Genomic DNA, 15,598 nt, shown 5'->3' on the forward strand with positions numbered 1-15,598 from the left:
GAATACCCAGACGCTGTATGCACCCGATGGCCGGGAGTCAACAGCCACGTCTGCGAGAACCTGCCATGGCACTGATCAGCACTGGTTTCCACAAACATGGACCAGGCCTAACGGTACCTCGGGGGGGTCTCACCGGCCATTAGAAACACCTGGGTGGTCGGGGCAAGGTGATATCCTGGCACTCATCGGGCACCTTGATACAACTAGGGTTCCTAGGTGGGTTCCAGGGGCACTGACAGTATGCCAGGCAGTGCCAGGTTGCCATTGCCAGGGGCTGCGCCCATGGGGGCTGCGCCCATTGGACTGTAGGGTGAGGGAGAGTTCCAGCAGCCTGGAGAACGTTTGGGGGGGGAGGGGGGAGAGTGAAAGTCCAGAAAGCGGGGGAGGGAGGGGGGGGCTCCTGAAAGGGAGGGCGTGTAGAGATCGGGCTGCGGTTCAAAGTGGCGCCCCGATCGGCGAGGAGGCGTTCCAGCTGGGAAACTCAGTTTGACAGAGTGGCAGTGAATTGTGGGGTGAATCACGGGGCTACAGTCGCTGAGAACCACCTCGCCAAATGCACACAAAAGTCGACTTCAACCTTTTTTCGCTGAATGACGTCCGTCTTTTGACACAGGGTTGAACAGGTTGGGCTGAAGTCCACCGCTGATTAGAAGAAGGAGAGGTGACTGATTGAAAAATATAAGATCCTGAGGGAGGGTTGCCCATTCAGGCTGGCCGGAATTCTGGGAGAGAAAGCCAGAAACGTGGGGCAAGTGGGTGAATTGCTTCACTGCCCCAATTTCCCCTCCATCCCACCGTCTCGCCCCAATTCCCTTGGCCACTCTCCGAGATACGGTTTCTGACATTTATTTCTCTTTTTGGTTTCTCCTTGCTCTCTCCCACCTTGAGGACTTTTAAACGTTTAATCACGGCATCGAACACAAGTTGCGTTCAATATCCCAAGATTAGAATAAAGCAAACAAAGGAATGATTACACGGCGCTGACTGAGTTAATAGTGCATCAGATTTCGCAACAACCACAACTGATGTGATGCTAAACATTATAAAGGTCCTCGAACAAGCTTCCTAACTCAGTGATATGAATAATTAAACCAGTGCCTTTAACTGGCAGACAGATCTTAGCATGGATACAAAAAGCACCGTCTGTCTATCTTGCCTCTGACAGATCCTCATCGAACTGAGATGTGTTTGAAATGTCGATATTTAACTGTTTTAACCTCGCGCTGGTACTGGCAGCACACTCCACCCTAACACCATTTGCAGAAGCGTTCAGTGTACAAACACAGTCCACAGTGCAACAGCGGCTTAGAGCGCGGTTCTGCCCTGTCGGCCTGGCCTGAGGCTGTTCCTGTTGGTGAGCTCGCTCGGTCACATTTACTGATCTGAGGTTTCTGATGCATTGAGTGAGGTGTTATTGTATTGTTTCAGAAATGTGTGCCTTTCCCAGGATAATGTGGGGAAACTAACATACCGAGAGGGGAAGATAAAGTGAGAGATCTTGGCGTGCATGTTCATAGGTCCCTAAAGGTCTCAGTACAGGTAGATAAGGTTGTAAAGGAGGCGTGTGAAATGCTCTCCTTCATTACAAGAGGTATGGAATACAAGAGTAAGGAGATAATGGTGGAACTGTATAATAAAACATTGGTGGGGCCACAACTGGAGTATTGTGTGCAGTTCTGGTCACCACATTACAGGAAGGATGTACTTGTTCTGGAGAGAGTGCAGGCAGGATTTACCAGAATGTTGTCAGGGCTGGAGAACTGTAGCTATGTGAAGAGATAGGAGAGTTTTGTGGTTGTTTTCCTTGGGACAGAGGCTGAGGGGTGACATGATTTAGGTACATAAATTGTGAGGGATAGAGATAGTGGACAGGAGGAACCTGTTTCCTTTGGCAGAGAATTCAAGCGAAGTCGCAAAGGAATGGAGGGGCATGAGGGAAAACTATTTTACGTGGGTGTCTGAAATTCGCTGCCTGAGCGGGTGGTAGATGCAGGGACCCTAAATTCTTTCTAAAAAATACCAGGATTTGCATCTCGTGCTGTAAGCCACCAGGAGATTGATGCTGTTTTGGGAAGACCTCTGTGCCCTACCCACCCCGTGCCGGTGACCTCTGTGCCCTACCCACCCCGTGCCGATGACCTCTGTGCCCTACCCACCCCGTGCCGGTGACCTCTGTGCCCTACCCACCCCGTGCCGGTGACCTCTGTGCCCTACCCACCCCGTGCCGGTGACCTCTGTGCCCTACCCACCCCGTGCCAGTGACCTCTGTGCCCTACCCACCCCGTGCCGGTAACCTCTGTGCGCTACTCAGCCCGTGCCGGTGACCTCTGTGCCCTACCCACCCCGTGCCAGTGACCTCTGTGCCCTACCCACCCCGTGCTGGTGACCTCTGTGCCCAACCCACCCCATGCCGGTGACCTCTGTGCCCTACCCACCCCGTGCCGGTGACCTCTGTGCCCTACCCACCCCATGCCGGTGACCTCTGTGCGTTACCCACCCCGTGCCGGTGACCTCTGTGCCCTACCCACCCCGTGCCGGTGACCTCTGTGTCCTACCCACCACGTGCCGGTGACCTCTATGCGTTACCCACCCCGTGCCGGTGACCTCAGTGCGTTACCCACCCCCCGTGCCGGTGACCTCTGTGCCCTACCCATCCCATGCCAGTGACCTCTGTGCCCTACCCACCCCGTGCCGGTGACCTCTGTGCCCAACCCACCCCATGCCAGTGACCTCTGTGCCCTACCCACCCCGTGCCGGTGACCTCTGTGCCCTACTCACCCCGTGCTGGTGACCTCTGTGCGTTACCCACCCCGTGCCGGTGACCTCTGTGCCCTACGCACCCCGTGCCGGTGACCTCTGTGCCCTACCCACCCCGTGCCGGTGACCTCTGTGCGTTACCCACCCCGTGCCGGTGACCTCTGTGCCCTACTCACCCCGTGCCAGTGACCTCTGTGCCCTACTCACCCCCCGTGCCGGTGACCTCTGTGCCCTACCCACCCCGTGCCGGTGACCTCAGTGCGTTACCCACCCCGTGCCGGTGACCTCAGTGCGTTACCCACCCCGTGCCGGTGACCTCAGTGCATTACCCACCCCGTGCCGGTGACCTCTGTGCCCTACCCACCCCGTGCCGGTGACCTCTGTGCGTTACCCACCCCGTGCCGGTGACCTCTGTGCCCTACTCACCCCGTGCCAGTGACCTCTGTGCCCTACTCACCCCCCGTGCCGGTGACCTCTGTGCCCTACCCACCCCGTGCCGGTGACCTCAGTGCGTTACCCACCCCGTGCCGGTGACCTCAGTGCGTTACCCACCCCGTGCCGGTGACCTCAGTGCATTACCCACCCCGTGCCGGTGACCTCTGTGCCCTACCCACCCCGTGCCGGTGACCTCTGTGCCCTACCCACCCCGTGCCGGTGACCTCTGTGCCCTACCCACCCCGTGCCGGTGACCTCTGTGCCCTACCCACCCCATGCCGGTGACCTCTGTGCCCTACCCACCCTGTGCCGGTGATCTACCATCTATCTTTCTTTTCATGCTTGAATGCACCTCGAGTACCATGCTTTGATGTTAACCACAATGTTTATGAACTCTTCTACAATGATTGACAGCTCCTCACCACATCAAAAGGAGCTAAATGCTTTCTGCTGTAAATAAGAGGAAGTGAAATTGAATAGGAGTTTTGCACTTCAAAGACTGCCAAGGGATTTGAATCCCTTTCAAGTGCTCTTGGCTGTCGAGGAAGCCTCTGATACTTGTAACAGCTGCTGCTTTAAACACTTTTGTCTGAGGCTGCAGATATTAGGGAAGGGTAATTGAAAATGCAATGAACTTTCACTGTGCTGCCTGGACTGTTCTCCAACCTTCAGGCTGAGGTGACTGATAGGGGGTCTCTGATATGGGGGGTCGCCAGATGGGGGAGGGGAATCTGAGGGGGGTGAGTGATGGGGTGATGGTGGGGGATTGAGATGAGGGTGGGGGTCACCCTCGCATATGCATGCTGTCAGGGAATGACTTGTTATTCCCATAGGAATGGACGGATGCCCCTGCTTGTCAGGGGGAGGGTGGGAACAGGATTTGTATTGTGGGGGGAGGGGTCCTGATTCCAGCGGAATCCGGTTTTCTCTCCGTCATGCATATATTTGTCCGGTAAAGGGAAGAGACTGGCACCTAAGCCCTGCTCCCTGTGCCAGCAGAGACTAATCCTGATTCTCTGCTGCCGGGAGCACGTAGGCTCAAGGAGAGAATCCCGGCCATGATTCATTTCAAAGGATACAGTGAATGTGTGGGTGGGTTTTCCATTACCCGGCTCCATGATCAGAATTCCCGATCGGCCGGAAATTGGAGATTCGAGTGAAAAATGGGTTTGGCGCCGGCGAGTGGGTTTTGCTCCGATCTGCTGCTGGCGGCCTCAGTGTGTTACCCGGCCCGTACCAGCAGGAGGATATAAATCGGTCATTGCCACCATTTCCATTTGATTCACGGGCTGGAGGCGCAGGCCTCCACCTCTCCCCTCGCCTGTTACGCATCCACCCCCACCGCGAGAAATTCGCCGAGCGGGCTTTGGTGCAGGTTTTCCTCAGTGTGGACCTGACGCAGTGGACCCCGAGGTGGGTCAAGGGGTCAGCTGTTGCTCATTCTGGGTGAGTGTGCTTTACACTCAATGTGGCTCTGTTTCGTTCCTTAGCTGTGGAGTCGCCAGGTATCGTTAAGATACCGCCACAAGTTTCAAGTTCAAGTTCAAACCAATAACTCCATACACCAGTTAGTAAGTTCAAACAAGAAACGTTTATTATAATACAGTTATCTACTAATCATGCATATAAAACTATAAGACTAGGCTAATCCTACCACTAATAGGCCAAATACTTATCTGGATAAGGGGACTGCCGGATCAGGGACAACGGCCTCTAGCTTTGTCCTGGGTCCGCAGGCTTCCAGTAGTTATGGACTAAAGTGGGTCAGGAGTGTCTACTCTCGCAGCGTGCGTTGTATGACACTTACGTGATGGCGGCTACTGTCCAGGCCTCTCCTCCTCAAGGTTCTTCTGCTGCAACAGTGTTCTGCTGGGAGGGCTGGCTGGTCAAGGAGAGGCTGACAGAGAGAGAGAGCTGGGGTCGGGGTCTCTGTCTTATACCTCTCTCAGGGTCTCGCGCCCACCTGGGCGGACCCTCTATACACTCGCAATCGATTGGGTCTCTTCCCAATCGATTGATTTGAATTCCCCAATAACGGGGCAGTCCCTCGATCACTGGGCGGTTCTTGGGACTTATTGTTTTGGGCTACTTTTGGCGCCGAGAAGTCTGGCCTTCCATTCAATGTATCGATTAGCGTTAACTTGTTTCCATTGTACCTGGGAATCGCCCAGTATCGCCTCATTAGTATGCTAACTTGTTCTTTTCACAGTGCTGTCTGGTTTCTGCAGCAGTCAGAATACACAAGCGCTTTTGCAAGCTGCTTGCTTTTGCAACATGTCCATTGTCCCTGCATTCCTTGTAATCTTTCATTTTGTGTTGGGCAGTGGCCACCCCAGGTGGCTACACAGCGCATACCCGAGGTGCCCCCTCACCGTCCAGCAGAACCCCCCCCCCCCCCCACCTCCCCTCACAATGCAAATCCTATCCTCCTGGCTAACACCAATGTGTTTGGGGAGGAAATACAGCTGGGAAAGGCCATGCACCATCTACACCATGACGTCATCGCACAGTGCCCCCCCCCCCACCCCACCACCCGCGTGTTTCTCGGCAATGCGCCGTTCGCTGGCTGCGGGATTCTCTCTCCTCGGCCCCTGTCAATGGCTTTGCCCATTGAAGCCACCCCACCCCCACACCACCACCAGGTTGAAGTGAACAAGTTGTTTAACTTGTACTGGAATAGAGAATTAAAATGATTGGCCAAAGTCAAAGATTTAAGATATGGCTCAGGGGAGTTAATTGATCCAGGGTCTCTTGACATGTTTAAAACAAACTGGATTATTCTCGATTGGAGATGTTGAAGAAGGACATTATTAACACACTGGAGTTTTTTTTTTAACAGGAAAATACGAGAAGGTGTTTTTTTTAACTTTAAAGGAGTGGATTAATAGGGTGGAATGTGTGAGTGTGTGACAGATGTATTATGTGGCAGCATGTTGGGTTAAGGGTGAGGGCCCTGGTGTCAAGGGTCTCATGGAGGTCATGCACCCCCACTGTATGGGAAACAATAACCCAGCACTGATTGTCCTTGAATTGGCCCATTTATGGACAGTGTGCATGCTCTCGAAACTGGATGGCCAATTGGAGCCCTCCAGCTCGGTCAGTAGTGGATCCTGCCAACTCCGAGGGGGAGAGACAGTCCCTTCACCTTGTTGCACCCTCTCAGCATCTTAGAAACTATTAAGTTTTGAAATTGTCACAAGTCGGGCCACCATTGTGAAGGGGAAACCATTCCACAGGCTTGCCTATGACCACAACTGTAGCCAGGCATGTGGGATGGTCCTCTATCTAGGCTCCCAGCAACCATCCTGGTTTCCAAAATGGCGGGGGGGGGTTGGGATTGAAAATTCCAATCGGACTCTGATAATTGGTTTTCATTGGTCTGGCACCTGCACCAATTGGCTACCTGTGCATCCTGCCACCCAATCTTGCCTCAGGAAAAATGGCACCTGATGGGATGGTCATAGAGTTTCACAGCACAGAAAGAGGCCCTTCAGCCCATCCTGCCCGTGCTGGCCATCAAACACCAATCTATTCTAATCCCATTTTCCAGCACTTGGTCCTTGTCCTTGCTGTCAAACCACCATGCTGTCCAATTACTGCACCCCCCCCCCCCCCGGGCCTCCAATTTGGGGTAAATGTTTTGGGGTATATTCTGAATGGTGTGAAGTTAATGCACCTAATTATCTAATTCATGCATTGGATTTTTGTTTGTTGTGCAATGACCTTGTGCTACCTATTGACAGATATTTCTCTTTTCCCTTTTGTTTTGTACAGCTAATCATTTCCATTGCTCGGGAGTAAACACGAGTCAAGAATTTGCAGGATGAAAATATGGCACGCCTGTTTGCACCGTCAGGCCCGCACTGCTTGCGTCGGTTCACTCGCGAATCCCTGGCTGCTATTGAGAGGCAGATCGCTGAGGAACAGGCAATTAGCACTAGGAAAGCTGGCAAGGAAGAAAGTGAGGAGGAAAAGCCCACGCCTCACGTTGACCTGGAAGCAGGAAAACAGTTGCCACTCATTTATGGCGATATGCCATCCCAGCTCATTGGGCAGCCATTGGAGGACCTCGACTCCTTCTACGGCAGCAAGAAGGTAGGCAGTAAAAAGAAAAACAAAACTCAAGACGCATTGACAACACTGTCAGCCAGAGAAACTTAAGGCAAGCAAGGGGGGGAGGGGGGATTTTCCGTACCCCACGCGGCGGGTTTGGTGGTGGTGGTAGGTGGCCTACCGTGAGCCATCAGCGGAACTCAAAGATCCCATTGGCGACAATGGACGGAAAATCCCCCCATCCAAAGTCTATTTTCCAGACGGAAAATCCCCCCCTCCAAAGTCTATTTTCCAGATGGAAAATCCCCCCCATCCAAAGTCTATTTTCCAGATGGAAAATCCCCCCCTCCAAAGTCTATTTTCCAGACGGAAAATCCCCCCCTCCAAAGTCTATTCTACAGCAAGTGGAGTTTATGGCTTGAATTTTCCGGCACGTCCTACCATGGAAGTCGTCGTGGGTGGGGAGGGAATTGTGATGGTCCATTAAAAAACTCATTGACTTCGGGCGGGAATTTTGGGTTGCATAGCAGCAGGACTGAAAAATTCCGGCCAATGTTACAGCACAGTTCATTTATTCAACAGAGTGCAATTAAGCAGAACTTCAATTAACCACAATCAGCACATGGTTACAGCAGTGGGTGGAGGATGGTTATATAATACTAGAACATACAGTGCATAAGGAGGCTATTCGGCCCATCGTGTCTGCACCAACCCATTTCCTCACTTCCACCCTCTCCCCATAACCCAATAAACCCTCCTAACCTTTTTTGAACACTAAAGGCAATTTATCACGGCCAATCTACCTAACCTGCACGTCTTTGGACTGTGGGAGGAAACCGGAGCACCCGGAGGAAACCCACGCAGAAACGGGGGAAACATGCAGACTCCTCACAGACAGCGACCCAGCGGGGAATCGAACCTGGGACCCCGGCGCTGTGAAGCCACAGTGCTAGCCACTTGTGCTACCGTGCTACCCTGATTATTTGTGTGGAAGATAGTTGCATAATACAAATGATGTGTTTTCACACAACTCCAGTCACATACAGCAATGTGGTCTTCATAGGATCATAGGATCCCGACAATGCAGAAGGAGGCCATTCGGCCAATCTAGTCTGCACTGACTCTCCGAAAAAGCACCTCACCAAGGTCCACTCACCCGTCCCATACCTGCAGCCCCGTAACCTGACCCACACATCTTTGGACACTAAGGGGCAATTTAGCACAGCCAATCCACCTAACTTGCACATCTTTGGACACCGGAGCACCCGGAGGAAACCCACACAGACACGGGGAGAAAGTAGTCACCCAAGGTCAGAATTGAACTGTGAGGTAACAGTGCTGACCGTTGTGCCACCGTCTTCAGGTGTTTGACAGGGAAACAATCCAAACATCTCCATTCTGGCAAGACTTGCAGCCCACCAACAAAATGATGTTGATCAAGCTTTTCAGGCGTAATAAAAAAAAACACTTTTGTCACACTTAACTTGAATTAAACCGAGGGAGAATTGTCAGTGTGCTGTGGTTCTATGCTGGGAAGAACTTAAAATTTCCTAGTCTCACGGCTCGAATTGCAGATATGGACAGATTTTTTACACAGGAACACGAGTAGGCCATTCAGCCCCTCGAACCTATCCCGCCATTTAATGAGATTATGGCTGATCTGTGACCTAACTCCATATACCTGCCTTAGGCCTCCATAAGCCTGTTTGTGGGAGAGTGTTCCAAACTTTTTGAGTGAAAAAGTTCTTTCTCACATCTCTCCTCAATGGCCTGGCCCTAATATTTACACTACACCCCCCCTAGGTTTAGAATCTCCAACCAGTGGAAATAGTTTATCTTTATCTGCCCTGACTTTCCCTGGACATATCTTGAATACTTCAATCAGATCAGCCCTTAACCTTCGAAATTCTAGCGAAAACGGGCCTAATTTGTGTAATCTCTCCTCATAACTTCACCCCTGTAGTCCAGGTATCATTTTAGTAAACCTACAATGCACTCCCTCCAAGGTCAAAATATTCTTCTTAAGGTGTGGTACCCAGATCTGCTCACAGTGACTCCAAGTGGGATCTAACCAGGGTTTTGTAAAGCTGCAGCATAATCTCTGTCTTTATACTCCAATCCTCTTGCTTCAAACGCTAGCATTGCATTAGCCTTTTACATTATTTTCTGCACTTGTTCTTGGCATTTTAAGGATCTATGCATCTGAACCATCAAATCTATTTGGACATGCAAACATACCTAACCTCTTCCCAATGTATTTCACCATTCACTGCCATACCCCTACCACTATGCAAGCAATTGAAACCCTCACTATAAATATCCTGGAGTTACTGTTGACCAAAATCTCAACTGGACCAGCTATTTAAATACTGGGGCTATAAGAGCGGGTCAGAGGCTAGGAATTCTTCAGAGTAACTCACTCATTTGTTATGAATCTGCCTCTTTGTTCTCTAGAGCATCCTAAAAAGTGAAGGGACAACCCCCACAGCTGTTCTTTCCTGTAATGATAATAATCGCTTATTGTCACGAGTAGGCTTCAATGAAGTTACTGTGAAAAACCCCAAGTCGCCACATTCCGGCGCCTGTTCGGGGAGGCCGGTACGGGAATTGAACCCGCGCCGCTGGCCTTGTTCTGCATTACAAGCCAGCTGTTTAGCCCACTGTGCTAAACCAGCCCCTATTAATGAGATAACGAACAGGCGGCACAGGGTAGCACTGCTGCCTCACAGCGCCAGGGACCCGGGTTCAATTCCGGCCTTGGGTGACTGTATGTGTGGAGTTTGCGTTTTCTCCCCTTGTCTGTGTGGGTTTCTTCCGGGTGCTCTGGTTTCCTCCCACAGTCCAAAGATGTCCAGAAAAAAAGGTTAGGTGGGGTTACTGAGTTACAGGGATAGGGTGCGTGCGTGGGCTTGGATAGGGGGCTCTTTCAGAGGGTTGGTGCTGACCCGGTGGGCCGAATGGCCTCCGTCTGCACTGTAGTGATTTTATGATATGAGTGACTGCCTAAGTGGTATAGGAGTACAGATGAGCACATTTGCACTTTATTGTCACTAACTGTTTAATGGTTTTAAAGGTTTTAAAGATTGCAGCTAAGGAAAGCGGACAAAGGAAGCCCCATCCCAGGGACCACCCCCAACATGAGCCTCTCTAGCCCAGTACCAGCCCCGCTGTCCCCCACCTCCACGAAGGACCCATACTCGGCACCCTGTCGGCAATTGTTGGGAGGGTACTTGCCACCTTGCCGCCCTTCAGACAAGGTGCCAGGTCCACACTCCTCAATACTTGCACCAATTCACACCATCGGCTGGGGTGGGGGGGTCTGAGCATCCCACCTGGCTTGTGAACAGTGCGTCCTGCCCGCCAATGACATGCGGGGTGGCACAGTGGCACAGTGATTAGCACTGCTGCCTCACAGTGCCAGGACCCCGAATTCAATTCGAACTTCGGGTGTCTGTGCGGCGTCTGCACGTTCTCCCCGTGTCTGCGTGGGTTTCCTCCGGGTGCTCCGGTTTCCTCCCACAGCCCAAAGATGTGCAGGTTAGGTGAACCGGCCATGCTAATATTGCCCAATGGTTAGGTGGGGTTGCGGGTATAGGGGCGGGGGATTGGGTCTAGGTAGTGTGCTCTATCGGAGGAAGGGCTGGTGCAGACTCAATGGGCCGAATGGCCTCCTTCTGCACTGTAGGGATTCTATGGTGCAAAATAGCTCTAATGAGCTGCTTGCATGATCCCGCTGAGTCGGGGTGGGAAGTCCGGCTGGGAAACCTGTTCGGCTGGCGGAGGGGGCACCTGAGACTCTCGGCCGGTTTGCCGCCCCAGCTCGAATCCCGATTCTCCACCCAAATGGGATTCTTGATCTTAGCGACAGAGAACGGGAATCCCGACCACTGGCTCAAATAAGGCAGTCTGCCTCAGAGAGCAGTGTACATACCGAGCAGCACACTATAGTTACAAGATACTAGTCATTTGCTGATGAACACCATTCCCCCCCCCCCCCCCCCACCCCACCCAGTCGCTCATTTTATTGGAAACAAAAAATAACCTGCCATTATATCCCATTTGAAATAGTTGCAAAGGAACTGCAGCTAATCAGCGGCTAGCTCAGATACTCAGCTTAATTTGAGCCTTTGGAGATCAGTTTTTCCTCGCCACTTGCTGAAAGGCTGAGTAAAGGCCTGATTACCGAATGCCAATCTGGCTCACGTTACTGACACTTCTCAGCCGCAGGCTTAGATATACCCTTCTCCCCCTCGCTCTCTGAATCAATGGCTCGAAGCACCGCCAAGTATTTCAAAGTGCTTGAGTGCCCTCACCCTCTTCATACCCAAACTGATAAGAAACAGACTTTAGTGAGATCTTGTCAAGTTCTGGCCTGTGACACGTCAGCCCCTTTGCAAAGGGTGTATAAAGGAAAATTATATCATCTCGCTGTTCCAGAAATGATAGCGTTACAGTTCCAAACATCCAGAAACAGCAGTCCAGTAGCAAGTTACACAGAACCTGCTATAATCTAGCTCCTTCCATCATCTGCAGAATAAGACATCCTTAGTGGGAACAGATTTAGGATCTGGATTCAATTGGACTAATGGGTTCTGGATTCAATAGAATATGCAGGTTCCGGATTCCCATAGATCCCAAGAGTGCAGACCGAGACCATTCAGCCCATCGAGACTGCACTGACCGTCTGAAAGAGCACTGTCCCTCCCCCCACTTCCCACCCCTATTCCTGTAACCCTGCACATTGATCATGGCCAAACCACCTAACCTGCACATCTTTGGACTGTGGGAGGAAACCAGAGCACCCGAAGGAAACTCACGTAGACATGGGGAGAACGTGCAAACTCCACACAGTCACCCAAGACCGGAATCGAACCTAGGTCTCTGACACTGTGAGGTAGCAATGCTAACCACTGTGCCACGATGATATATTTTTTATAACTGTTTTTATTGGGTTTTTGAACAAAGTATATTTACCGTTATGTACACAGAATAAGAAATATATATATATACATATATAGAAGAGAAGGGCACACCCAAACATACCAAAAAAAAGAAATAATTAAAAAATAAAATAGAATAACTGGTAGGGTATTGTGCACCGGCTCAACAGTCGCAACTCTGTATAACTGGCAAAATTATTTACAGCACATAAGTAGGCAACTGGTTGTGGGGGGGAGTGGGGGGGGGGGGGGGGTGCAGACTGGGGAGGTAAATATACATTTGGGTGCCAGAGAAATAATTACAGCGGGCAACACTCGAATGGGTCTGGTGTTGGTGTTGCCGCTTGCTTCTCCCGGACGGATCTCGCTGCCGTTGTCTTCTCGCGCTCACCTCCGCTTCAGCCGTTCCTCATGCCTTTCGTCTGTATTCTCCTTGTTCTCTGTTCCTGGAGATGCCAAGTTTGTTATCATTTCCAATGCCCTCCTTCCGGCCATCATTCCCCTGCCTCCCCCCCCCAGCTCCCTGGTTCTCCTCTCTTGTACCCTGTCCCTTACCTCTATCCCCCCCCCCCCCCCCCCACCTCCTGTGGTTCGCCTTTCTTTCCTCTTAGGTTTAGCTGTCCCCCATTCCCCCCCCTCTCCCGGTCTATTTCTCCCTCTCATGCCTTGGCTACTTTCCCCTGATTCTTGGCTACCTGGCTTTTCCTCTGCTTGTTCGTTGGCCACAAACAGGTCCCGGAACAATTGCGAGAATGGCTCCCACGTTCTGTGGAAGCCGTCGTCTGACCCTCAGATGGCGAATTTGATTTACTCCATTTGGAGAGATGTCGAGAGGTCGGACAGCCAGTCTGCAGCTTTGAGTGGTGCTGCTGACCGCCAGCCGAACAGGATTCTACGGCGGGCGATCAGGGAGGCAAAGGCAAGGGCGTCCGCCCTCCTCCCCAGGAATAGATCTGGCTGATCTGACATGTGGTCATACATGTCGCTACAATTTCCTTTATCTAGTATGCTTGCGTCCAGTAACTCTTCCAGTAACCTATGTTGTGGCGATTGTGGATATATCCTTGTCTCCTTTCGTAGAAAATTTTTGAATTGTAGATTGTGGTGAATGTACATCATGTAATTCACACTGTATAGTATTGCGTTCACACTGTATAGCATTGTGTCCTTGTGGGCTCTGTCTGTGAGCCGTTGCACGGCTCTGCCCACAGGGGGAGATGAGGCTCTGCCCATGGCCCCTCCCACTACCGGAAGTATAAAGAGCTGCAGCCTTGTGAGTCTGCACTCAGTTCTTCTGGTCGCAGGCAGGCTCAGTTGTAAGTCTATTAAAGCCACAGTTTACTTCCTATCGTGTCTCGAGTGAATTGATGGTCACATCATAGATACCTTATCTCATTCCCCCTGGCTAGCTGGAATTTCTCTGTCAGTTCATCTAGTGTTGCGATCCTGCCATCCGTGTACAGGTCCCTGACTGTCAGTGTCCGTCCGTCCTGCCCCCACCTTTTGAAGGTGGCGTCAGTCAGTGCTGGTGTGAATCTATGGTTGTTGCAGATGGGAGCTTTGTCCGACATTTTGTTCAGGCCAAATTGCTGCCGTAGTTGGTTCCAGGATTGGAGGGTGGCTGTCACCACTGGGCTGCTGGAGTGTTTTTTGGGTGGGGATGGGAGTGTTTCCGTGGCGAGGGCCCGGAGGGAGGTCCCCATGCAGGAGGCCTCTTCCACGCGTACCCACTCGGCATCTGGCTCTTTGATCCATCCCCTTATTCCCTTGGCCGTCGCCACCCAGTGGTAGAATTGTAGGTTTGGGAGGGCTAGCCCCCCATGGATTTTGTTTTTTGTAGGACATTCTTTGGGATTCTAGCATTCTCTTTCCCCCCCCCCCCCCCCCCCATTACGAACACCATGATTAGCTTGTCCAGTGCTTTGAAAAAGGCCTTGCGGAATGTAGATCAGAATGGATCTAAGTAGGAAGAGGTACCTGGGCAGTACGTTCATTTTGATCCCCCGCGAAGGAGAGAGGGAGTGTGTTCCATCTTTGCAAGTCCTTTTTTACTTCCTCCGTCAAACCGGTGAGGCTCCATTTGTGGATCCATTACAAGCCATGCGCTATTTGGATCCCCAGGTAGCGGAATTTGTGTCGGTCTTGTTTGAACGACAGTCCCATTAGTGCTGCCCCCCCTACTTGTGGGTGTACCGGGAAGATCTCGCTTTTGCTCATGTTGAGTTTGTAGCCCGAGAAGGCACCAAACTCTTTCAGGAGCGCGATGATTCCATCCATGCTGCTTTGTGGGTCCGAAATGTAGAGGAACAGGTCATCTGCATTGAGTGAGACTCTGTGCTCTCTGCCGCCCCTACAGATCCCCCTCCAGCTTTTGCTGCTCTGAGCGCGATTGCTAGTGGTCCGATCGCTAGAGCGAACAGCAGCGGGGACAGTGGGCATCCTTGTCTGGTGCCCCTGTGCAGCTGGAAGTATCGGGCGCTGGTGTTGTTGGTCCGTACGCCCGCCATGGGAGCGTTGTATCGGAGCTTTACCCAAGCGGTGAACCCTGTTCCAAGCCCAAACCGTTCCAGTACCTCTATGAGGTATTTCCATTCGACTCTGTCGAAGGCCTTTTCTGCGTCTAGGGAGATGATCACCTCTGGTGTTCTCTCCCTGGAGGGGGTCATTATCACGTTCAGCAGGCGCCTGATGTTCGAGGTAAGCTGTCTACCTTTGACGAAGCCCGTCTGGTCCTCTGCGACCACCTCTGGTACACAGTCTTCTAGCCTTTTGGCTAGGATTTTGGCCAGTATTTTGGCATCTGCGTTTAGCAGTGAGATGGGTCTGTATGACCCACATTCCGTTGGGTCTTTGTCTTTCTTAGGTATCAGCGAGATTGAGGCCTGTGCTAGCGTGGGTGGCAGTGTGCCCCAGCAAGAAAGTCTGTGAACATCTCTCGCAGGTGCGGGGCCAGCGCTGTCACAAATGTTTTGTAGAAGTCCGCCGGGAATCCATCTGGTCCCGGCACCCTCCCCGCCTGCATGGAGCTAATGCTGTCCATGATCTCTCCCAGTGCTAGTGGTGCTTCCAGGCCCCGTTTTCTGCCCTCCCCCACGGCTGGAATATCCAGTCCATCAGGGAACCGTTTCATCCCGGACTCCCCCATTGGGGGCTCTGAGGTGTACAGCCCTTGGTAGAAGGCCTTGAAGGTTTTGTTGATCTTTTCTGGTCCCACGTGCCTGGTGGAGTTGGAGCACTGCTTTCCGGTGGAGAGCGGATCAAAGTTCCTTTGTAGCTCTTTCCTCTCCGCCAGGAGCTCTACGGTCGGGGCCTTGGAGTATTTACAGTCTACCTCCAGTGTGGAGTCAACCAGCTGCTACCTAGCCGCACTCTCCTCCCTATCTCTTCACGCTTTGAAAGTGATGATTTCCCCT

General features: G+C 52.0%; 1 protein-coding gene across 1 annotated transcript in view; it reads left to right on the top strand.

Moving 5' to 3' along the window:
- Positions 1 to 15,598, top strand: part of scn5lab (sodium channel, voltage gated, type V-like, alpha b) — a 707,937-nt gene that overhangs the window by 344,768 nt on the left and 347,571 nt on the right. Inside the window, exon 2 of the mRNA XM_038798482.1 lies at positions 6,967 to 7,287. Within this exon, the coding sequence (XP_038654410.1) occupies positions 7,024 to 7,287 (264 nt within the window). The 5' untranslated portion in view covers positions 6,967 to 7,023. The remainder of the gene's footprint in view (positions 1 to 6,966; positions 7,288 to 15,598) is intronic.

The sequence above is a fragment of the Scyliorhinus canicula genome, chromosome 5, assembly GCF_902713615.1.
Source record: "Scyliorhinus canicula chromosome 5, sScyCan1.1, whole genome shotgun sequence".
Classification (NCBI taxonomy): domain Eukaryota; kingdom Metazoa; phylum Chordata; class Chondrichthyes; order Carcharhiniformes; family Scyliorhinidae; genus Scyliorhinus; species Scyliorhinus canicula.